We start from the raw sequence: 24,677 nt of genomic DNA, 5'->3' as shown, positions 1-24,677 counted from the left end.
CCGTGGAGGGGTGTCTGGCCAGCTGTGGTGGGGAGGAAGATGCCACATCTGCCCCCCCAGCAGGCAATGCCAGGGGAGAGCAGCCTCAGGGCTTCCCACAAATATGTGAAAGAGAGACTTGTCCTGGCAAGCAAGGAGCAGAGAAAACAGGGCTGGTGCAGAGGCATTGCAGTAAGTGGAAAGGATGACATGGAGATATTCTGTTAATTTGCTCTTTAAAAAAAAAAAAAAAAAAAAAAAAAAAAGGCTATTTGCAGCAGCACAGAATCAAACTGATGGAAATCTGGCTTTGTTGCTTTTGTCACTTTCCCCTTTCTTGCCCAGTGCAGGAAATATCTTTAAAAAAAAAAAAAAAAGAAAAAAAAAAGGCTATTTGCAGCAGCACAGAATCAAACTGATGGAAATCTGGCTTTGTTGCTTTTGTCACTTTCCCCTTTCTTGCCCAGTGCAGGAAATATTTAGAATTCGACTCAAAAGCCATTTATTTTAACATATTCAGTTCTTGAATTCTCCTACTTTGTAAATTGCTTTCTTCCCAGGCCATCCCTCTGCCCTTTCCAATGTCACCCTGTGCTTTTCTCTAACCCGTCACCTTGCTCTCCCCTTCCCTTATCTCCCACTAGTCCTTCACACTACCCTCTCCTGATCATTTTTCACCCAGTGCCCCTCCATCCCCTCGATTACCTGAATAAAGAAAATTGTACATGCGGTTTTGCCTTTTGCTAGAATCCTTCTGACATTTGCTAACACTACTTATTTTTAACTTACATACTGATATTCACAAGGCAGAGACATTCTTCAGGCTCGTAAGCCTAAGACAGATGTCTGCCTTATCCCTCTGTGCACTAAAAGCTACAGCTATGTCCACAGGCTGCTGGTACTGAACACATTTCTCTCTGAACCACAAAATGAATGATAGAAATTCAACTGCACTGCACGCCATCATTTTCACTTTAGTTTATTCTTAAATTGGCCACAATTTCCCACCTGCCACAAAACTCCGTATCACAAACAAGGTGTTTCATTACAGAATTTTAGGTGGAACTTGCTCGGCTGCTGGTAGGTTCTGCCTGCTGTGTGTCTGCCCAAACCAGAGTCCTCTCTGCTGAGGCACAGAATGACAGACTGTACTTAACTGCAGAGAACAATTGTGGTACCAAAGGGAAATGCTACTTTTAAATTGATGAAAGCAGCCAGGATGTCGTATGTCAGAGTTTCCTACTGTCTAATGATTATAGTTCCTCAACAGGCACAGTGAAAAAAACTTCTAGTCTTTCATTTGTTTCCTCTTGGTTGAGCCATTTTCTCCATGGTTTTCTTGCAATTTATTTTCTCATGTGGCTTAAAGACTTTCTTGTAAGGTTTTTCTTTTGTGTGTGTTGTTTGATTGTTGTTTTTCTTTTTTTTTTTTAAAAAAATAACGTTGTATGTTGCACTAAAATGACAGCCTGAATTACCAGGAAGTAGCTAAAGAGCTAAAACCTCCAAAATGGGATTTGGGGAGAAGCATCCATCTCAGGTGCTGAAGACTGAGAATTCTTACACGCTATTGGAAATCCACTGGGCTCACCTCTGCAGGAACTGGTTGGCCCTTCATCTACAAATATAAAAGTGTCTTGTGGAAAGCATTCATCTCAATGTTTCTGTCTAGCCAAGATGGTTTTGCACTCAACTCAAAGCTGAACTGCAGCAGATGAAAAGCAAGATTTAAAAACAGAGAAGTAGAAAGTGAACATAAAAGTTGTCACACAGCCTTTGGCAGGAATGTAATCTGAGCCTTCACTGACCTTATATTCTTGTAAAAAAACAGAACAGAAAGGGACCCACACAAGAGTCCTGTTATCTCCTTGACACGGGAGACTGCAGTGGGGGGGGCTGTGCTGAGATGGCAGCCAGGAGCACCTTCATCCAGCTCCTGAGAGCAGGGAGCTCCCTGTCTGCTGGATAATGGCTCATAAAAGGTGTCTGAAGGAAATCGCCTTGCAAATAACTTATTCTTTTAAATTATTCCCCCCCCCCCAAAACCACTGATCATCTTGGTTAAATGGTCTGATCACATCTGCTGATAGTAGTACCACATCCATTGCTCGGACAGTGGCAGGTGTTTATGTAGGGAAGTTGGCTTTTAGTCCCAATTTTGCATTCTCCTTAGTGGGAGAAGATGCTTTCCTACCAGATGAAGACTCATTCTCTCCTCACTGGCAAGGACCTCCCCTCTGACCTCTGTTTAGCATCAAAGAGAAAAGCACAGAGGAACAAGCATCATGCAGAAAACTATACACCAAGCACAGGCCAAATTACTTGCCTGCATATATACAACATAACTTGCATGTATTTTTTATCTGGAGATAATGAGAAAGCTTTGCATTTGAGTATACAAGGGAAAGATGTCCTTGGTAATGCTTAAGGTTACCAAAATTTACCGATTCATCAAAACCGATCACCAGATGGAAAAGCACTTAAAAGCATCTCTCAAAGAGCAAATATCCCGAAACATGGATCTGGAAGTGAAATGGAAACAAACTGAAAACTTGTAAATGTCAAGAGAATGACAGAAAAGGAAGGTGTTACACTATAAGCACCAATGCAGAATATCCAGTGAGTATGACTCTTCAGGCACAAGCCAAAAAGACTCTGCACTGGAGAGACCAAAGACAGATGATAGCAAGGCTGCTGATTGATGTCAGAGGAGGTATGAAGGTTGGAAAGACTGCATTCCCCATTCCTACGCTGTTTCAGAAACCAGCAGCCAAGACTGACCATCTGCTGTGCTGAATGCTGCAGCTGGACCTGGCTCCCTGCACCTGAGTTTTTGGTGTCTGCCCACTGCTCAGTCCTCAAATGTGCACATGCTTTCCCCCTTACAATCCTAACAGCTCCACTGCTGACATGCCCAAACTGCCCATCTTAAAGATCTGAATCTTTTGTTTAATCTCTACTATCACAACAGTGCCAGCACCCACCTTCACACCCTCTGGTCTCACAGCCTAAAATAAAGCGGCTGTTATTACGACTGGAAACATTTAACAAACGTGTCTGTAAATTACAATGCACGTATTACATGAAACAAAGCAAAGGAGCACAAAGAAAGAATAGTTTCCAAACAAAGCAAATTTATTAGCTTACTTGCATGGTAAAATGCGAACAACGTCGTTCTGCTTGTAACTCTCAATGCAGACAGCACAATGATCAAAGTCTGGGTCTGTTTCCTAAAATGAACAGAAACAAAATTCAAGTTGAGTCGAGGCTACAACAAATGTAAAAGCAGCTGTGACTAGTACATGAACTGCATCGTGCCAAGCAGCTGTTACTCAGAAGCTACAAAACCAATGTCTGGGTTATTACATTTCAACATGACCTGAGAAAGAAAAGTATCTCATCCATAGAAAACTCTCCCCTCATTTAGAGCTGGTCACTGACCATTTGAAACATAAGCTAGAGCCTAAAATGATTCTAGTATTTGGTTTAATCACTATAAAATATGGTGGTGATTTTCCTAGAGGATTTACTTTGGATTTAAGCTAAAACTTTTATTCAGGGGTGTTTTTTGGTAGGATAAGAATTCCGGGATTCCCTTTTAGATAGCCAGAACTAGCAATTTTTACTTATTTCAGAGTAGTTACATATCTTTGTCTGCTTACTTGCAGAACTGTCATCTTTCTTATGCAGACATGAAGATGAGGATCACTGACTGGCTCCTCTCATCTCTCCGTCTTCCAAAAGTTATGATTTTTTATTTTCAAACATAAGAATTTCAAATTCCCACTGAAAAAGGGCTGACCTCATTTGGCTGTAGATACGGCATCAGCAATATATATTTAAAATGCTTTGGGCCTGTGACACAAAAAAGCCTCTGCCTTCTCTTAGTTCAAGTTCATTGCTCTTTTTGACGCCAACAAGCTACTAGCAACACACCAAGACAGGAACCACAGCAAGACAACAGCTACCCCCTGGTCAGCACCACTCAGTGCTGCACGTGGAGAATCCTGATGGGCTGCTCTGATGAGGGACAGGTTTTCTACTACACCCTGTTCACCTGCATGTGCATCTTATGCTGTCATAGAATCATTTAGGTTGGAAAAGACCTTTAAGATCATCGTGTCCAACCACCAACCCAACACTGCGCCAAGTCCACCACTAAACCATGTCACTCAGCACCACAACTACACATCTTCTAAACACCTCCAGGGATGGTGACTCAACTGCTTCCCCGAGCATCCTGTTCCAATGCTTAATAACCCTTTGACTGTAAAAATTTTTCCTAATATCCATCCTAAACCTCCCCTGGCGCAACTTCAGGCTGTTTCTTCTTGTCCCATCGCCTGTGACTTGGGAGGAGAGACCGACCTCCTCCTGGCTACACCCTCCTTTCAGGGAGTTGTAGAGAGAGAGGTGGTCTCCCTCAGCCTCCTTTTCTCCAGGCTGAACACCCCCAGCTCCCTCAGCCGCTCCTCGGAAGACTTGTTCTCCAGACCCCTCACCAGCTCCGTTGATCTTCTCTGGACTTGCTCCAGCCTCTCAATGTCTTTCTTGTAGTGAGTGGCCCAACACTGTCTGTACTGCGACCTGCACGTCACTTGCCAGTTTTGAATTTACACTGTCAAGACCACAGCATCTTTTCTTTTAATATGGAAAAAAATCCCATTATCTATATGTACTCCCGTATCCACAGAAAAGACTTAGTGCAGAAGGCTGCCTTGAAATAAAACTACACAGGGAGGGACAAAGAGCAGAAAGACTTTTTTTTCTGCCTTCTCTCTTGAAGCAAATTTTTCCATCACTTCCCAATCTTCCAGTGCTGATAGCGTTGATCACAAAGATAAAAGGAATCACACAAAAATGGCCCAAGGAAATAATCTTCTCTTAAAAATCAAATCATAGCCAGAATGCCCTTGCCTTTTGCAAATTAAAGAGCAAAAATTAAGCAAGATTAAGTGACTGGTTTTTTCCCTTGAAGAATCAAAGACAAAACAGCACTGCTCATAAAAGTGGAAGTTTAGGACTTAGCACACCATCTGTTTTAGTTTGTATACTGGCAAGAAATAGTCTTGGAGAAACATTTACTACCTTTAATGAAATACCTGTTTATACTCCCCCTCAGATTACTGGATATTCATAAGAGATTGTCCTTTATTACCTGTCTTTTATATTTATTTTCACTTTACACAGCTTACATATGGAATGACTCTAAGTTTACTGAATTCATAAAATTCCACATAAACAATGCTAGCCCTGTGTACTCCTACCAGCAACGCCAGCCAGCACACAAACCCACTCCCAGTCACAGTTGCCAGACAGAGCACAAGTAGAATTTAAACAACAACAACAAAAACTTATTTGAAACTTACAGCATACATTGATAGTAAAAGTTACACAAAATACTGTGCCATGGGGCAAAGTAAAGCCTCCAATAAGGAAGGCAATGTCAAAACCAGAAGAGAAAGGAAAAACTGAGATTGTTTCCCCCAACAAAAAGTAAACATGATGCTCAAGTCTACCATGTTGAAATCTTATTATTATACCTTATCACCCTTCTTTACTGTCCTGGTTGTCAATTTACCGATGGCTTTCTTGGCAGCATCTCCCAGACGACGCTAATAGAGTGACAAAGAAAAGAACACAAATTAACCCTGATAATCAAGCTTCATTACTGTGCTTTATAATGACTTATTTGGGCTCAATACTAACATTGCAATATACGCCGTGCCAGTAGGCCAACAAGTAAGAAAAAAACTGTACACAGCAAAACCCACCGTCAGAAATCTGTCAGGAAGAAAGAAATCCAACAGTTGAACCCAAAAATGGACTTCATAACCATGGGCACAAACCCTGTGGACTGTATAAAAGTCCACAAAAGTGACCCAATATTTGTGTGACAAAACTCAAACCCAGCCCACAGGATAAAAGCTGAAGCAACGTGCCCTCCCCATGATTTCCATTATATTCTGTTCATATTGCTTTTTATTCAGTGTGTTCTGATACACCCCTTCTTCTCTTTTTAAGTGTGAATTATTACTACTTCCCTGGGCAGGCTGATCTTATTCTGAGACCCAAGAGATCCTCTCAGAGTAACCCAGTTTCTCTCTCGCTATTACTTGGAACCATCAGGTTCTCACAAAGTAAAAAAAAAATATGGGTCACGGAATCTAAATAAGCCAATACAGACTTAAATAAAGCTGAAACGAAAACTGGTTTGAAGTTGAACCTCAGTCTCAATGCAGAGGCCAAGTTATTTTTGCTGTTTGTGCTGTTTTATGACCACCACTGTGGGGTGAAGGAGCCCCTTCTGCAGTTCAAGAGCTGATTCCTACTGACACGGCCAGTTCCCAGCCAAGGAAGAACATCTCTTCGCCAGCTGGTCCATGGGGTCCCACAGAGAGGGGTCACCCAGTAGAACAGAACCCATATCTTCTTGTCTCAGGAACGTGAACCATCAGATCTGATTTATATTGACTAGAAAAAGGGAAGTTTGTGTATTTCATCCTTTGCCTCCATCTCATACTGAGCACTCTCCTTTGAAAGGGACGGGCTGTTTCTGAGAACATCAACTGCACCTATTAAGTGCATGGCTTGAAAGAAAGGTGCGGGTTCTGTGCCCACCTTCTACACAGTTGAAAACCCAACCCTTCAGAAGGTGTCACCCCCTGCTTCACACACTTTCCCTGCATACAAACCAAAACTAAGGCGGCTGTTTTTACTCGAGAAACACAAAGACCTCAGAAGTCCACCACAACCAACTGCACTGCTGTTATTCTAGAATTGCATAAGCACTTTTTTTTTGGTGTGGTTTCCACTGAACAGCAGCTCTAATTTATATAGTTTAGAGCCTAGATTTAAAAAAAACCCAAAAGGTTAGATACTTAGTCCCAGCTACTGAAGTATAAACCCAAGGAGGAAAGGCAGCATCAGAAACAGAGCTGGGATGGGAAAATTACATGAAAATTCCTGAAGTCAGAAATCTCATCCTAATTTCAACATGTGAGAAATTGGTCAATTTAAGCAAATCCAATTTACATGTCCTGGAATAAGCATATTGGCCTGAGTACTTAACGTGAGTTAAGTTCCGAGTACAGAACACACTGGTACACCGCTGGAGTAGATAATCACTGCATAACCAGAACTGTGATTACTAAGAGAGCAACAAGGCTGAAAAGGCATTTAATTTAAATGCCCAACACTACTGACTAGGTAATTGTGGGTAGTATTTATAGTTGGTTGTACTGCATGTGATTGTACATGTGCTACAAGAAATATTAAAGATAGATTATTTTCTATTGGAAGCACAATATTTCAGCAAAACTCTTCAAAAATGTATACATCTTATCTTACGTAAATAAATTTGCTAAATAATAACTTTCATCTCTTCCATTTAAGAGATCCATTTCTTCCGTTTTCTAATTTTAACAAATATTTTTTTAATGCGGACATTGGAAATGCTCAGGATTTGCTGTTTTGCTAAGTTAGGACACAGGCACACAGCACATGCTTGCTTTTAAAACCCAGAACTGTCTCGATGGAAAAGGCCACGACCACATGCAAAAGAGTTTCATACCTCTGGCGGAAGCGTGCAAGAGTAATGTGTGAAATACCAGTATCTACTTGCACTATCTACAAAACACAGCATGTTTTTGATTTAAAAAAAACACCAAACAAACCAGTGTGCCTCGACATAGCTTAAAAACAAGATCATAGCCTAAAACAAGTTATTTCATCACTAACAGTACAGCCGTCTCTCTGTGAAAGCTCTCAAAGCTTTTTAAAAACACGCTGTAGCTGTCGCCACCTTCTTATTAAAGTTTAATAAGCTCAGCTTTTTAAACCATATAAAATTTTCATCAAGTTTCTCCTGACCTTTGTAAAAATCTAAAGAAAGAAAAAAGGTCATAAGAGCCCTTTCCCCACGGAGCAACTGTTTTGAAACACGGACATTTGGAAGAAGCCTAGAACCATGTAGGGGATGCAGCAGACAATTTAGTGCTCCACAGACACTCATTGAGTAACAGTTATATTTAAACTTTCCCCGTCCCAAGGGACCACACTAAGTACCGGTTACAGTGTGGTCATTTAAGAATGACATCCTTAGGAAAATCTACAGGATGCCCATGGGACCTGCAGCATCAGACGCTATTTATAGAAAATAAAACGGAAATCCTTTGTCACAACTGAGGCTTTATAAGTTCATATTTGTTTCATGTTTGACAAAACACCAAAGCGCTGCCTCACAGCCAGCTCCTGTACAGGAGCTGTGATTCAGGGGAAAGGGGAGACAGGGACTAGAGGTCAGCAAATCTGTAAGGCAGATTTGACAGAGGGATACAAAGGCAAAGAGAGCACAGCAGATTTCCTGAGGTTTACTGACCCTTCCCAATAAAAGCCAAGGCACACCATGGAGGCAGTGGGTCATTAAGTCCACACTAGTAAAACATTTACTTCTAAAGTCATCAACTCATATTTGAGTTGATGACTTGATTCAAGATCTCTGGGTATGGCCATACTTACTTCTGTTCTTAAACAAATTAAGAGTTGAAAAAGAATGTAAGAAAGGCACATTGGACAAAATTTTACTTAAAAATATATGACCAGGAGAATCAGACATTCCATACCAAGTGAGATTTTGAATAGAGATGAAAGTTAACACAGATCACTAAGAAGATCCACACCTTATTTTTCTTACCCTAACATTCATGACAGATTATAGTTTGGAAATACTTTTATACAACTTCTAAATTACTTTAACTATTACTGAAGTTATGCTTAAGAACATGGACAGAATTCATAACCTTAGCTCTGTGTTCCCCTGCATGACACAAGTTATTTCACAACTTAACTTTCCTCCCCATTCCCAACATACAGTATGTATTATTCAGCCAATGTAGATTCTATCTTCCTCTTGGGCTTACACTCATCAAAACCCAAATATTTTGCTCCAGTTCCATTCTCTCCTGTCATGTAATAAGGTCTTGTACTGGTGCTGCTCAAGAAAACACTTTTCTATATAAAAATCCTTGCCTGGTGACATGCTCTGCCTTGGAACAAAGAAGTGCTGAAAACTAGTTTGATGGACATTCCTTAGAAATTATTAGTTCTCTATTGACTACTGTATATAGAAATATCACCTCCAAAACATACTAGAATTAAAAACAAAAGAGGAGTCCCCTTACCTGATTCCTGTCACGTGCACTTGTGTACCTGATCTTCTGGATGAAGTAAAATATTAACCATGCTGAAGAAATTATCATCAAAACAATGAATGATATTGACACAAAGACTAGAGAGCCCCGACTGAAGTTTTTTGGAGGAACACGGGATCCCACTGCTATTGCCATCAGGACAGAGATATTCTTTTCCAAGTAATTCAGGATCTCCTTGACCTTTGATTCTGTAATCATGACAGCAACAATGTCTCCAGTTCCTATAAAAAGAGAAAAAAAAATTAATTTACATTTAAAATTAACACAGCATGCTGCTCACCAGATTTTCCAAATGCAAAGCCGTTTGCCAACTTCAGAGATTTTAATCTAAGTCACTCATGGCACATGGAACATGCTACTGGACACCCAAACCCAACTCATGGCTTGTCCTTCAAACCCAGATTTTTCAAATGAGGGCATTAACAGGCAAACTGTCTGCAGCTCCACTCACAGCAGCAGGTCTCCACCAGCAGTTACACAGTACTACCCACATTATAATTACCCTGTGCAGTCTGAACCAGCTTTCAAAAGTACATTTATTCCAGATTTGAAGCTGTGAATAGTTAAACAAGTAAACTCTCAGAAAAAAAAACATCAGAAGACGAGTTCAGTGATATTGCCAGAGTGGTCTTAGTATAAAGACCCATGCACAAGTTGAGTCATACAAGTCCCCCTGTGTGGTTGTGTGGCTTTCACATGCCACCAAGGTTGCCAAGGACCTGCAAATCACGATTCTGGGACAGAAGCAACAAAGCCAGGCTCCTACCCCCATCACTTCAGACAGAAGTGAAAGCAAAGCGTGTAAGTCTGGCTGCAAAGTAGAAGGGAAATTAAAAAAAACAAACAAACAAAAAAACAGAACTCGGCAGAAGTTTGACTGCTGATTTTATCACCCACACAAGGGCACGCCTGATAAGATCACAAAGAGACTGTTGGCTTCATTGGCTCCATGCTGAATGTGTAGCTCATCTGGTGTCTTGCCTCCTGTCCCAAAGGGAAAACTATCGGTACAAGGGTAACAACAGCAACAAACCACAAGACTTGCTAAAAAAGAGCAAAATCACCCGCAGAGCAGAGAGCGCACCTATGTTTTGAAAGCAGAGGTCCCATTAAAAAGAGCATCTTGAAGTCAGGGCAATTCTGATCTAAGCTCAAAGAAAGCAAAGTTTATAGGAAAACCAAAGCCAGAAAGAAAAAAAAAAGCCTTATGAGCGCTAGCATCTTGAAGTCAGGGCAATTCTGATCTAAGCTCAAAGAAAGCAAAGTTTATAAAACCAAAGCCAGAAAGAAAAAAAGTCTTATGAGCGCTGTTCTTATTCATCCAGATCTATTTGCTTCCTATGCTAAAACCCCTTTCAAGACCTATTTTCAAAATGCTTGCAAAGTCTGCTCATCTGTTTGCTCCATCTGCCTGCTCCAATTCCCATTCCCTCAGAGAGGAACCGTGTAACGCAAACAACTTCAGCACCAGGATTCTGGATTTAGAGTGGATTTAAGTTACAGAGGACCTGGCGTGACAGCAAAGAGAGAACATGAGGTCCTCTTTTAACACAAGGAATTTGTTCAAAGTCTTTTAATCAAAAATCTGATTTTTCACAAGTTATTGTATCCACAAAATGATGTAGAAGACCCAAAAGAACAGCATCTTTGAAACCGAGGTGACAGACCCAGACAGCTACATAATTTACCAAAATGGGGGCTTTAAGACTGTTACACAACTCAATTAGATGTTATCTCATTACTCTTTCCATTCACCATGCCAAACCGTACCTTTTACAGTCATTATCCTCAGTTTTCAGAACAAGTTCCCTAACGTTGGTGTCACAGATTGTGCTGACAGAACTACTCAGAATCAAAACTGATCATCTCAGAAGTTAACATTTGCACAATAATTTAAAAAATATTCCACTGCCCCAAAATTGCCTTCCCCAAGAAATCTCAACTTTTCTTTCTTTAAAATCAAAATGGTGAAGACGTTCATGCCTTGTCCTAGTAACATGGGGCTAAGTAGGAAGAGAACGCTCAGCACTTCCTTCTGAATATTTTTAAAACAAGTGTCACAGTAACCCAAAAGCTTTGAATAGCAACCAAAACCCAACACAACTCATGGATACAACTTATTTAATCACTAGTACACCACAGATTCACAAGGTCCACTTTACTCCAGAGACACTTCAGCCCAAGACACCCTGAGTTTGGTCTCACGCAAACCAACCAAGATATTAAATAGGCAAAGCTCAGAAACAAGAGTAAAAATCTACCACTTGCTTTATTTTCAGAGGAAATATACTCAGATTCCTATTTGCCAGCTGGGAAGAGAGTCCCTGCCCAGACTTGCCACACTTAATTACAGGATGAGAGCCACCTTTCCTGCAGGAGTCTGTATTTAGGTGCAGCGTGTGCTCCTGCAACCCCAAAACCCTGTGAGATCCATCAGGAGCAGACAATTCATACTGCTTGATACCCTCCGGAGGCTTCACTTCTGTTCTTCGTATCTAGTTCGGATACTGAAGTAAGGCAGGGAAGGATGTGGGGGGGACTGTACTGCCCAGGGCACGTGTTCTGCTAAGCCTCCCTAGCCGGTATTTATTTGCACTGAGGAATTATGTTAGTATCGAAATATCAGTCAGAAGCTCTCGACGTGGAATTCTGACATAATTTGCAGTTATCTGCAAGGCAAAGCCAACGAAGATCTTTGATACCAGCCCGGTTCTGTCTGTATCCAAAGCTGAAGCCTCTACCTATTCCCTGCTGCCCGGGGAATGTGACAAAGCTGACAATCTGTCACGCGTTTTATATAAAGCCCAGCACAAAGGGAACCTCTGGCATCACTGCAAAGTGATTTGCATTCCAAATGACTCAACTGGGAACAGCCAAAGTGCTACTGCTGCTTCTGACCCTGCCAGAGCCAAGGAGAACTGCAGAAAAGAAAAATAAATTGTGCCTGTTTAACATACTGGAGCTCAGTGGAAACTGGGACTTGGTTCATCCGTATTTTTGTCAGGGGCATCACCCTAAATAATTTTAGCAAGAGCTCCCTGCTTGAGAACAATTGGGGGCAGGCTGAGACACCGACTCATTTATTTTAAGCACCTTGAAAACTCGCATTTCTGAAACTTAAGCAGGAAAAAAATCCTCAGGTGAACACAGAAAGACAAACAGCATTCGTAAGAGTTAGAATATGGCCTTGCTGTATCATCTTATGAAAAGCAATACTCTCCTCAGCCAAGAACACAGCGTCCAGAGAGAAGCAGCTGGAATGCTAACTAAACCCGAGGAACTACACGCTCAACCATAGATGACAAGCTAGGACAGACGGTAGGCATAAGATAAATATTGACACCTGTAAATATAAATCATTTAATTGCTATCATCCAAGCCCGGACAGCTCTTTCTAGCTTGCAATTTTACCATGTGCATGTTTAATTAGGATAGTTATACAGCTTTATGTATGGAGATGAAGATGCGATTAATCATTAAATCTGTTTACTATTACATTGGGAGAGGAGAGAGAAGGACTTAAAAGCTGGTAAGACACTAAAAATAAGATGGGAAAAACAGAAACACCCAGAAGTTTCCTGTAGAGCTGAGGAAGCTGCTTTGCTCTCTCACTATCTATGTGTATCTCCTAGCAATTCTAAAAGAGCACATTTAGAAAGTCATCTCAGAGAAAAATTACTGGTCTCATCACAAGTGAATAATTGCTTCCTTTTGTGTTTGTTTTGTTGACTCTTGATGATCAAATGTCTGAAGCTCAAAATATAGACAACTATAGGTACCAAGCTAAAGACAGGCATGGCTCAGGAAGCAGACTTCAGACACCTTCCATCCATCCACCATCCCTTGGAGAACGCAGGCAACAGCAGCCTGGCAAAAACGCAACTGCCAAACAGCCCAATTTTTCTATTTATTTTTTTTTTTCCTGGGCTTGTGAACAGCTCAAAAAGCTGTTGGGGAGAAGGACAGGTGAAACAATTCCTCCTGGGCATCTGAGCACCTGGCACAGAACCGCTGCTGCAATGCTTCAGCCACCTTCTCGTGGGTGGGGAGGACAAAACCTGAGATCCCATCTCCAGCCTGGCAAACGTTGGACCACCCGCAAGAGGCACTGAACTATTTTGTTCCGAAGTAACAAGGTTTACAGAGAACTGAGAATTAAGTCAGATACTCATAACAAAGGTTAGCACTTTTCTAATGGCTGATATTTTCAGCTGAAGTAATTTCCTAGGTCTTTGGTAGCGCCTGCTGATGCTGCAGATGCTGCGTGAAGCAGACAGACTGCACTCATCTCACACTCGTGAGAGAGTATCATTCTCTCTTTAAATAGCAGACAATATTAAATTGTAACTGAATCCTTTCATGACTTCATTCTGAAAAACCTAAACTTAACACACATTTATCGGAATAATTCTGCTGGTGGAAATTTCAGAGTACTTCCTTAAAAAAGCAAACAAAATCTCTACCTTCCTAAAGAAGGTAAAGAATGGTGCAGACAGTCACTTGGAGGTTGGATTCAGGGCACGATTCAGACATTGAAATGCCACTGCCTATTTGACTGCAACAACCAGAGCATCATTATGATAATGTAATTGGAAATAAAACTGCCCAGCTTCAAAACCAGACATCCCTATTCCACTAAAATCCCATAACTATATGCTAAGCATTTCTGAACACGTTATATCAGAAATAAAAATACAGCAACACACACTATTCAGTGCCCAAGAAAGGGATCACTTCTATTACTGTGAGTGACAGATTTTTTTCAAACAACATTAAGTAACAGTGAAACCACTCTGACAGAACGAGAGCCCTCAAGACGTCAACAAAGCAAACAGGAAAGCACAAATGAAGTGCTATGGTTATATACCAAGTTTTGAGAGAGACCGATTGTGAGTTCTGGGAAAACAGCAGAAGACATCTGAGCAGAGGCAGAAGCAAGAATTACCCTTATGACAAGGTAAGGGATTTATTTACCCACGGGGGATGTAACCCATGGAACCCAGAAGGTGAGGGAAAGGGAAAAGGCATGCTGAGCCATACACAAAGCTGCACTGCTAGAAAAGGTCGGGTTGGGGAGCACAGCTTTTAAATACAAATTTAAATTTAAATGCAAATTTAAATTTACAAACAACACTGAGGAAAAAATACACAAATTATTCCGATACCTTAAAATTTTAGTCTGATATAAACCAGAGTAACTCGTCGCAAAGTGTAAGTCCTAAATTCTAAACCAGGCTTTTGGAAAAGCAGACACCAAGAGGAAGAGCCTTGGCATATCTTCAGAGTGATTAAAACAAGTCTAGCTGCACATATTTTTATTTTGATCTAATCAGAAAGTAAACAAGAGCACATCCAAGCTGTCAACACATGAGTGCAATCTCAGGAGCAAAATATGTTGTTTGAGATGTCCTAAATCAAATACTTCTGAAAACAGAAAAAAAATTGTAATATTTGTCAATTATTTACTTCTAAGCAAGGCAGGAATTTAATGCCAAGAATAAACATAAATTTTAAAATGAGACTGGATAGCATTTTTAAATATTTTTCTTCTTATTGCCTTTATAACATTGAAAATGTTGAATTCTTGCCTGTACGTAAACATTTGCTTTAGGATGCTTATTTTATGTAGTGTCAGACTCCAGAACAGATGTTATAACACTGCTGTGAGAAAATTGTAAAGGATACTGCTACCTAGAAGTGAGGTTTTCACAGGACGCATCAGTTAAACACAATGCCAAAATATTGAGCAGATACTTGGACAAGTCACATCTCTTTGCTACATAAACCTATGCAAAACAACCTGGGGGAGAAAATAAGTAAGTCTCTTCTGAGGCTAAAATTAGAATTCTGACTGTCTACTGAAGAGGACAAGGAAGCAGATGGTTGGTTCAGTGAGGACCAGGCTTCTGTGAATTGCAGTGATTTTCTGTGAATTCTGAAATTCACAATAGGGCTATAAAGATGATTAGGGGCCTAGAGCATGTCTCTTATGAGGAGAGGCTGAGGGACTTGGGGCTTTTAGTCTAGATCTGATCTGATCAATGCTTATAAGTACTTAAAGGGTGGGTGTCAAGAGAATGGGGCTGGTCTTTTTTCAGTGGTGCCCAGTGACAGGACAAAAGGAAATGGGCACAGACTTGAATGTAAGAAATTCCATCTCAACGTGAGGAGGAACTTCTTTCCTTTGAGGGTGGCAGAGCCCTGGAAGAGACTGCCCAGGGAGGCAGTGGAGTCTCCTTTCTTTGGAGACATTCAAAGCCCACCTGGACAAGTTTCTGTGCAACCTGCTCTGGGTGGACCTGCTTTGGCAGGGGGGTTGGACTAGATGATCTCCAGAGGTCCCTCCCAACCTCATGTGATTCTGTGAAATGCAGTCAAGTTACATTTGAAGAACTCTTGAAACTCTTCTTTGATTGCAGCAAAATGAGGTTCCACTGATTTTGCTCTGCCAGGCCACCAAAGGGCACCACACTACACCCTCTAAATATGCCTACATACACTGTAGTATTTTGAAATGTACCACACGTTGCTGAACTGCTAATAGACATGTGATGGACGCTCACAAAGTTCTGCTCCTTTAAGAAAAACAGGCATATGATCGAGGCATATGATTAGAAAACCAGAAGCAGCAAGAGTTGCTTTCCAAAGATGGGTGTGACACAATTAACTTCAAAACAAACACTACAGCCTCATCAGATTCCTGTTGTGGTAGCCTCTAGCACATTAAATTATTAAGTCCATAGGTTATAAATAATAATCTTCTAAACAGGAATGATCTTTTCAATGCCCACCCTCCTTCATTAAACAGGAAATGATGCCTCAGTGTAATGTTCTTGACGTATTTTACATCAGCTTTATAATCTAATATGATTGACTAAAAAGAGAGCTAAATAGCAAAATCAGTAGAGGAAACTGTTGGGCCATATTTAGATTACAACCGCTGACACATTATTTCATAACCCAGTTGCTCCATTCTGACAGTCAAGGAGGTGTTTCTTAAGGAGAAATCTGCATAAGATCAAAACAGGGAGTCACAGCTAAATCCTCCCCCTCCATTCACCAGTCCAAGTGAGGTCAAACCACGGGAGATGGTGGAGCTGTGCCCCTGGATCTCCTCAAGCTTGAGAAGGTCCAGCTGTCTCAGCTACACACAGCGTACCCCAACTCAAGAAAACCAACACTTAAGTCTCTCAAATACACAACCTGGTATTAGTACATAGAAGAGAGGCGTTAGACCTTGGCTTCACTGCGGATCATTTCCTCTCCATCAGCCTCACCCAGAGAGCTCGGTTTTATCTTCAATCGTAAGCCATGTGACACTAAGCACTGGTAGAAGAATTAAGATCCTTTTATTAAGCTACAAGATGCACCCACCTCTTCTCTAAGCCTCCCACGAGTTCCTGAATCAGCCCCATCTTGGTTTTTGAAAGCAAAACCAACCTTCTTCAACAGTTCTGATGAACTGAGATGTGGGGAGCACCAGAAAGGAGAATTTATACATCTCTGGAAGCAGAGCAGTAGCAGAGTTCACTTAAAATGGAAAGGACACTTGGTTTGGGGGCTGATTTGATTGTTTTCCCCTCACTTTTGACTGTCTTGACCATTCTACTTACACTGCATATTCCCTTTCTGTAGAAAGACTTATCTTCTGGGAAATATATTTATGTATACTTTTAAATGCATGTGACCTTTTGAGTTCTTTGTGCTAGGGCAAAAAAACCAAAAAGCCTAGATAAGGGAAAAGCAGATAGATGCTGCAATGATTTTACAGACATTTTTCACATCATTTTTCCTCTTTCAGAAATACTTCTTTGCGTCTACTTGCATTACAATTTTTTTTTAAAAGGAAATGGACATTCCACTTAAATAATGTTGGAAGAATAAAAAAACCCTTGTTACAAAAGAATTTATCATTTTATCATCACCTTTCCACAAGCTGTGCACAGATCTTTTTTATTTCATTCACAGTTTTACAAGGCATTTAACTATGTATTATGGTGAGTAAACTGCATTCGCAGCTTATTTAATGACTACCTTTACTGTTAGGATATTAGTATGCTGGCAAAGTACATCAAATTTTATATTCAAACCTTGAATAAATGTAAATGAATAAAAAGCAGGAGGGTCATGTTAAGTTTTGACTAGGGAAATGGTGTAATCCTAACACATGACACACTACTGAAAAAAGGTTACTCATGTCACAGTTTCATGTATTTCTGAAATACATAAGTGTTTCTATCTTCTAAAGGTATTTCTGCTTATTTGAAAACAACCTTTCTTCACTTATACTCCTGAACAATGTCCAAAACCTGTTACCTTAGATCTGGATTTAACATCCCATTCCCGATTACAGTGTCACATTCTTGATTAATCAATAATATTAATGCAGTGTGACCTTACTGGCCCATTCATTGAATTAAGGCACACTTGCATTTCGATAACTAAAAGTCTCTGTAATCTTGCATTCTGTAACGTAACCAGGTGCTAGTGAGTGGCTCCCATTTTGCTATTTCTGGCTAGCAGTTTGTATTCCCACTAATGGCAGCTGAAGCTGAAAAACCCAGGGAGCTCTCATCAGGGCAGCTTGTGACGCTCGAGTATTTTCTTCTATCTAGAGACAGCTTCCATACAGATTCATCGATCTGGACAGTCATTCCAAACAAATTTAGCAAAACCCAAAAGAGAAATGGCAAGAAAGCCTTGCCCAAGGACACCACGAAGTATTTTTAGAGCTTCATAAATAGCACATTCATAGGTTAATATCATAAATTTGGTTCCACCAAATCCACAGATTTTGGGAATTGCTCTGCTGCTAGAGGCTCAGACTTTGGATAAGAAAAAGAATGTAATTACTTACAGTCGCTAACAGTCCCGTGGGCCATTTCACAGCCACAGAACTAATTACCCTTTCAGCCGGCGAAGGAAAAATGAGCCGAACTGCTGTTATTTCAGTTGTGGACGAGGCACACACCACACAGAAACACCAGTAAGGAATCCTGCAAAGCACTGAGGCTACCTTAGCTTTGTAAAGGGGCTTCCCTGGCTCATCCTGAAGGGAGAAGGGCTTCCTTATGGTCCAGAATCTGTGTTTCAGACACATTCCTCTCCACATCTCCTGAAGTGTCAGACACCTCCATCTACTGCATGACAGATTTTCCTGACGGATACACCTCCAAGAAACGCAGTGGGAAACAGGATTAACTATAATGCTGTTGACACTTGTTCCCCACATTTTCCAATTAGCAAATATAATCATAAACCATGTAAAATGATCAAAGACATGTAAACTATGGTTAGACTATTGATTGTTTTCCCTTTTGTAAAGCGTCAACTTCAATGACTCATCTCTCCTTCCTTTTGACTAATATTCCAGGGTAAATTATTATTACTAAATTAAAATAACAATACTGTAACATACAATAAAATCAGTTTTGAGCTGTGGATTAAAAGTAGGTCTCAGTAATCCAGGAGAAAGAAGTTTGGGGTTTTTTTTTGCAGTGGGTTTGGTAGAGAGCTGAAGCATTTTGCCAGCACACATTTGTGTGAAATAATCTGCAATGCACCCTGCCATAGCTTTCACGCATCAGTTCAGCCTGCGGTTACGTAAAGAGACATTAGTGAGAAAAAAAGGCAAGCAGCAGAGGAAGAGACGAGCTGCACACAGCCAGTGCCACAGCAGAGGAGAGCGGCATCTCGACCCCCGAATCTCTGCTGTCCACTCTGCCCACCCCCAATTAGGGCAAGAACAGGGAATAGCCATTAGATGGCAACAACTCCAAATTACTCCCCGTCCCTCCTGCCTCTGACCCAGTGACCTAAAAATCATCCACATAAAATACATATTCCCTTTTATCCACAGTTCAAAGCAAGTACAGACCTTGCCTCCTGTGGGAGGGTGCCTCCTAAGCGAATAGAGGGCAGCAGAAATCCTCCCCTGGGGAGGAAGGCGTTGCGGGAGCCGGTGCTGGGCAGCTTTCCTGCAGCACAGCGGTGGAATATCACCTTCTTGAAGAAAATAAATGCCTCATTTCTTTAGAAGTGCAGCGAAGGCTTATCCTGATGAGATGCCTGCAGCTTGTTCTAAAGACTTTAGAAGTTTTACCTGTATCAGGTAAATCCTCTGCAAAAGGTATTATATTAGAGGTTGTTTAAACACTTCTGGAAATTTCTTCAGCCCTGATAAACAGTAGTTACTGAAATCCAGCAACTTCATTTTGGGAGTCCCTTCCAGAGATGTTTATCTTTTTCTGTTTATATTTGTTGCAGAAATTTTGAGTATGAAGTTATAACTCTAGAGGCTTCTTTGCCTTATATCCCTTTCTATAAATCCAAATAAAAGTCTAGATTTTGATAGAGAAGTTCAATATAAAATGTAACTATTTTGTACTTGGACTTGTATCCAGGACTGTCTCCAGCACACACAAAAAATGAATTAAAATGCTATTTTACCTGCATTTCCTTCTTATTCCCATAACTGATTATAATGGAGACAGCTACAACATATTTTCTCTACCACGCAGGCTCTTTTTTACATTAGACAGTATCTGTTCTGCTTTAACAGAAGTCACAAGCAAAACCACTCATAAAACTGCCTTCCTGCCAGTGATATCATAGTCTAACATAACCTATGCTGGGAAAGGCGTCCTTCACTCAGGTTGATAGAGGACATCTACAAGAATGTGTAAAACAAATTTATTTTACATGCACACAGTAGTACATGCAGGGATACACACAGAAAAAAAGTAATGTTGCAAACAACATTAACAGGAAAAAAAATAATCTATTTTTAACAAGTTCACCAACTCCTTAAGGTCATTACCTACTTTAAAACTCAACTTCAAGTCAAAGGGGCAGAGATTTAGTGGACTGCGGCACAAGAAAAAGCAATCTCTGATATTAGTAATAGAAACTGTTCATTTGACATGGCGATGACAGACTGATTCAAGAGTGACAGTTGTTACCCAGCCTCCAGAAGGAATTTATTTTCTGCTAAGCAGTACGTTGAGCACGAACAAATTTCCATATGATTAAAATATTCAACTGTGTGTTCAAGCATAAAATAACTCAGATAAAATATTAATCCCATAAGTGAGAACTGCTTACTGAGCTCTTTTCATCGGGAATCACCTCTCTGCAGGTGGGCAACTTCCACAAATCTATATAATGTTCTGCTTATTTTTAGCACAGACGCTGCTTAAGCTGGTGATTGGAATTCATGCAAATATCAAAGTAGGAAAGTGTGCGGTTCACAGGGAGCATTATCAGCACTTGCCACTTTCCTCTCTGCTTCGCCAGGAAGACAGAATATTCCCAAGATTTGGTACACAGCAGTATAAAAAAAATCTGTTACGCTGATATAAAATGACACAAGGTCTATTTTCACCTGAGTATGGAAAGAAAACGTGGAGCCATGAACCTAGTCATCATAATAGAGTTGCAAAATTGCCTTGTGAAGAAAGCTTTTTTAAAAGACTAGAGGAACACTGCACAACCCTAGACATCATATGGAAATAAGAACACATAGAACACTGCACAATCCTAGACATCATATGGAAATAAGACCATTCACCACTCACCTTCATTTTTCACTTGATATCAACTCCATTTTAACACACATTTAACTGAATCAGCAGCAGAACAGCTATCAAATACACAGGGTCAACTGCTTCGGACCTTTAGGGATAGACATTACTAAAGAGATGTGGCACACTGGAGTATCTAAGGACATGGACCTGTTGGAATGGGTCCAGCGGAGGGCCACGAAGATGATCAGAGGGATGGAGCACCTCTACCTCTCATGTGAGGACAGGCTGAGAGAGCTGGGGTTGTTCAGCCTGGAGAAGAGAAGGCTCCGAGGAAACCTCATAGCAGCCTTCCAGTATCTGAAGGGAGCCTACAGAAGAGCTGGTGGGGACTCTTTGTCAGGAAGTGTAGTGACAGGACGAGGGGTAATGGTTTTAAATTGGAAAAGGGGAGATTTAGATTAGATACCAGAAATAAATTCTTTATCCTGAGGGTAGTGAGGCACTGGAACAGGTTGCTCAGGGAAGTTGTGGCTGCCCCATCCCTGGAGGGGTTCGAGGCCAGGTTGGATGGGGCTTTGAGCAAGCTACTCTAGTGGGACATGTCCCTGCCCAGGGCAGGGGGGCTGGAACTAGATGATCTTTAAGGTCCCTTCCAACTCTAACCATTCTATGATAATTAATCCTATTCTTTGATATTAGCAAAGATGACATGATGAAAGATGAAATCAGCAGATGACATGGTCGTTCACCACCTAAAAAGCATACAAGCAGTGATATGGTTGAAAAAGCAGAAAAAGGAAGACCGGAGGGTGCCTTGAATGTGTTGCAAGACTGCTTTACACAGGATACCTGTTTGAATAGGCTCTCCAGGTAAGCTCAGGTTCTATATCCCACCTGGACTAATCCTCACGGAGGGGAATGCTGGACCCCAGGCCCTCCCAGGCCAAGACCGGAGGACTAGTTCCGTCTCAGTTACAGGCACTTGCAGCTCTTACCCCGCAGCGAGCAGGAAGTCAGTTATAGGAAGCTCCACAAAGCACAGATTGCTCAGGAGATCCCTTACGTGACCATAACGCAATCACAACAAAAAGCTGTGGAGCAACGTCTCTCTCCATTGCGCTGCAGCGCTAAGGTGGCACTTCAGTTCTAGAGAAGTACTTTTAGCCTGTCTCATCGTCCGAACGCCTCCACTTCAATACTAACTTTGAGATAGTGCCTGCAGCCCAAATCAGGGACAGAGACTCCAGAATACCAGAGACAGCACACATGCAGCTAAAAATCAGTATGTAAAATACTCAAAGACAAAATATTCATCACCTCCAGTAATTACTTTTTTTTTTTTAAAAGCTTGCCATAAGTAAGAGTAAATATTTGGAAGTCAACGTGCTGAAGACAGCGTTAGCTTTTTTCCAAACATCAAATACCCAACCAGCCACCCGGCTAGCTTACAGAACACCATTTCACCCACAGCAGCTCTCACGTTTTATAACTTGAGACGTTATTTCAACCCACCAGAACCACTGGACCTACTGAAATAGTCTCAAAGGCAATGCACTGGTCTTCAGAGCTGAAACACTGAGTGAAAGAGGACTTCTTAATAAAAGAAAAAACACTGCCCCGTTGATATGAAAGCACCTGGCAAATCTAACAGCATTATGAGAAAGAAGGTAATAAAAGAATAATCAAACCTATTATTAGATTTCACATGCATTAGAGCAAACAATGCTAGAGCTGTGTTGTTATTGATAGCCTTTTTTTTGTGCCACAATAAGACATTCCAGGCCACATTAGTCACAAATCATTGCTAAACTGACCTTACGGTCTTACAGGTATTTCAAAGAGACACCACACCAGAGCTGAAGGTTTAGGAGGGCACAACATCAGCAGAGAGAGAAGTGGCAAAAACACCACAAGAGGAAGGTGGTAAAAAGCGTTTCACTAGAATATAGGACTTTTTGCCCGTGGATTACTTGCAAAAATGTCTAAGGAAGGTACCTAAGATAAAAATGGATCATCAACAGGCTTTGAACTGCTACAGAGATCAAAATATCCCTGGAAAATCCCTGTGGTATATAGAAGGTCAATCCCCACTAAACCAGAAGCAGCCACAAGACACTTCCCTTGTAAAAAAATAGAGAAAGAAGGAACCATAGCACTTCCTTAGTAAAAGAATTCAATTTTAATTGTGTGACAATATGCAAAGCAATAATTTGGAAATTCCAGTTTCCAAGCAACGCCCTATGCTTAAAGAAAAAGGATTGAAAATATTCTAGAAAAAAAATATGCTAGCAGCACAGCCATCAAATATAGAAATATGCCTTTTCTGATTAAGATAAATAATTTCAAATTGAGAAAGCCTTTGGGAAAAATGAAAAAATGTAATTATCAGAATTGTGAAAAATATTTTAACCACGGAAAATGTTTACGTATGGGGCTCCCACCAGCTCAAGTAACTCACCAGTAACATCAAAATCTTACACGTATATAGCTCTATAAAAGTAGAAATCCAGATTTTCAGCATTATTCTAGACCAACAATAGTCTAATTCTAGACAACTTACAGAGGCAACTGCTCTCTGAATCACTAAGTTTTGTTGACTCCTGTGTGGCACTCAAAGACACATCATAGAAAGAACCAACCCTCTGCAAACTGTCATTAAAAAGAAAACAGAAGCTCAGATCCTGATAAAACTGTTAACAATTGGAAGTCCCTGCCTCAACAGCCGGTTGAAGACATGCTACTACAAAAATTCTTCAGGTATAGACACTTTGTAAAATTCTACACCTTCCATTATACGTTAGCTTTTCTTCTTCAGAAAGGTATGAAACAGATTGCACCTGAGATCTTATGGGTATTTCCTCACTCCAAAGTACCCATATCCCCAGCACAGGGGAAAGCGTTCCTCGTTGGATCAAACGTACGCTCAAGGAACATAACTCGCCAGAATTACTGGCTTATTTCGCTATATTGCATACGTGTAAACATCATTAGAGAACAGGCTGTTTCAAATAGCATCATCTGTGCGCTGCCAAGAGCTCTTTAGCAATAGTTGGTATGGCAAGAGAGTACTCGGGCAAAAAAGAATCATAGTAAAAGAGATTACGTTTAATTTACCTTGATGAGTCATCGTGACAGGTTCTTCACTGGATATATTGTTGTAAATGACCACGGCTGTGGCATTGTGCGACGCTGCGCGCAGTATTTTCTCTCTAAAGGTGCAGTTTCCTCGCTGCAGCAGAGCGATCCACTGCTTGGTGTTTGGTGGGACCTGGAAACGCGTTCGAGGGTCACAGCCCAGGCGATCTGCAACTGGAATGGGAAACACAGTGTCACGGGTGGCATTTTGTTCAAACAGAAAGAAAAAAAAACACCACCTAACTCCAAGTTTTGCTGAATTACTTAACTCTTATGTACGAGGAAGCCGCTATCCTCTTGTTAATAAAGCCTAAAGCTAACTGTATTCTCATGAAAAAGTCTTTAAAAAAAAAAATCACAAACCATCTCACACGTTGAAAGCTGTGACTATATGCCCCAAAATGAGGCTAACACCAGCTATTTCTAACTCTAGTGCAGCTAGAACAATGAATTTACATTAGAATCAATACCTGCCCAGAGGCTGAAAAACATTAGAATATGGTTCATGTGCTACAGGCATTTTCGAAACAGCTGTTTATCAGTCATTCTGGAGAGAATAACTTTTTCTTTCCTCCTTTCTAATGCACTCAAATATCCCTGCAGTGGGAAGTATAACTAAACAAAGGAGGTTGTGAAAACAAGATCGGGGTGTTATCTGCCATGTGCAGCCTACTGTAAAAAAAGAAAAGGCCGATATTAGAAGCTGATCTTGTAAAACCCCAGCAGCCAACACCAGCTTTTTCCGTAGGCGCTTTTTCGCTAGGAGGAAGTGCTTTCAGATTCAGAGAGAAACAAGCGGTTTTGCCAACAGGCTGTCAGCAAAACA

At 40.9% G+C, this 24,677-nt stretch overlaps 1 protein-coding gene across 1 annotated transcript in view; it reads right to left on the bottom strand.

Annotated features, from left to right (window-relative positions):
* RNF130 (ring finger protein 130) overlaps window positions 1-24,677 on the bottom strand; it is a 52,765-nt gene that overhangs the window by 9,795 nt on the left and 18,293 nt on the right. Inside the window, exons 3-6 of the mRNA XM_014947768.1 lie at window positions 23,831-24,025; window positions 9,162-9,412; window positions 5,523-5,594; window positions 3,127-3,209 (exon numbers count right to left, since the gene is read on the bottom strand). Of these exons, the coding sequence (XP_014803254.1) occupies window positions 3,127-3,209; window positions 5,523-5,594; window positions 9,162-9,412; window positions 23,831-24,025 (601 nt within the window). The remainder of the gene's footprint in view (window positions 1-3,126; window positions 3,210-5,522; window positions 5,595-9,161; window positions 9,413-23,830; window positions 24,026-24,677) is intronic.

Source organism: Calidris pugnax, unplaced genomic scaffold (genome assembly GCF_001431845.1).
Source record: "Calidris pugnax isolate Ruff unplaced genomic scaffold, ASM143184v1 scaffold27, whole genome shotgun sequence".
NCBI classification, from domain to species: domain Eukaryota; kingdom Metazoa; phylum Chordata; class Aves; order Charadriiformes; family Scolopacidae; genus Calidris; species Calidris pugnax.
Note: the sequence above shows the minus strand (reverse complement) of the source record. Positions and strands in the feature narration are given on the sequence as shown.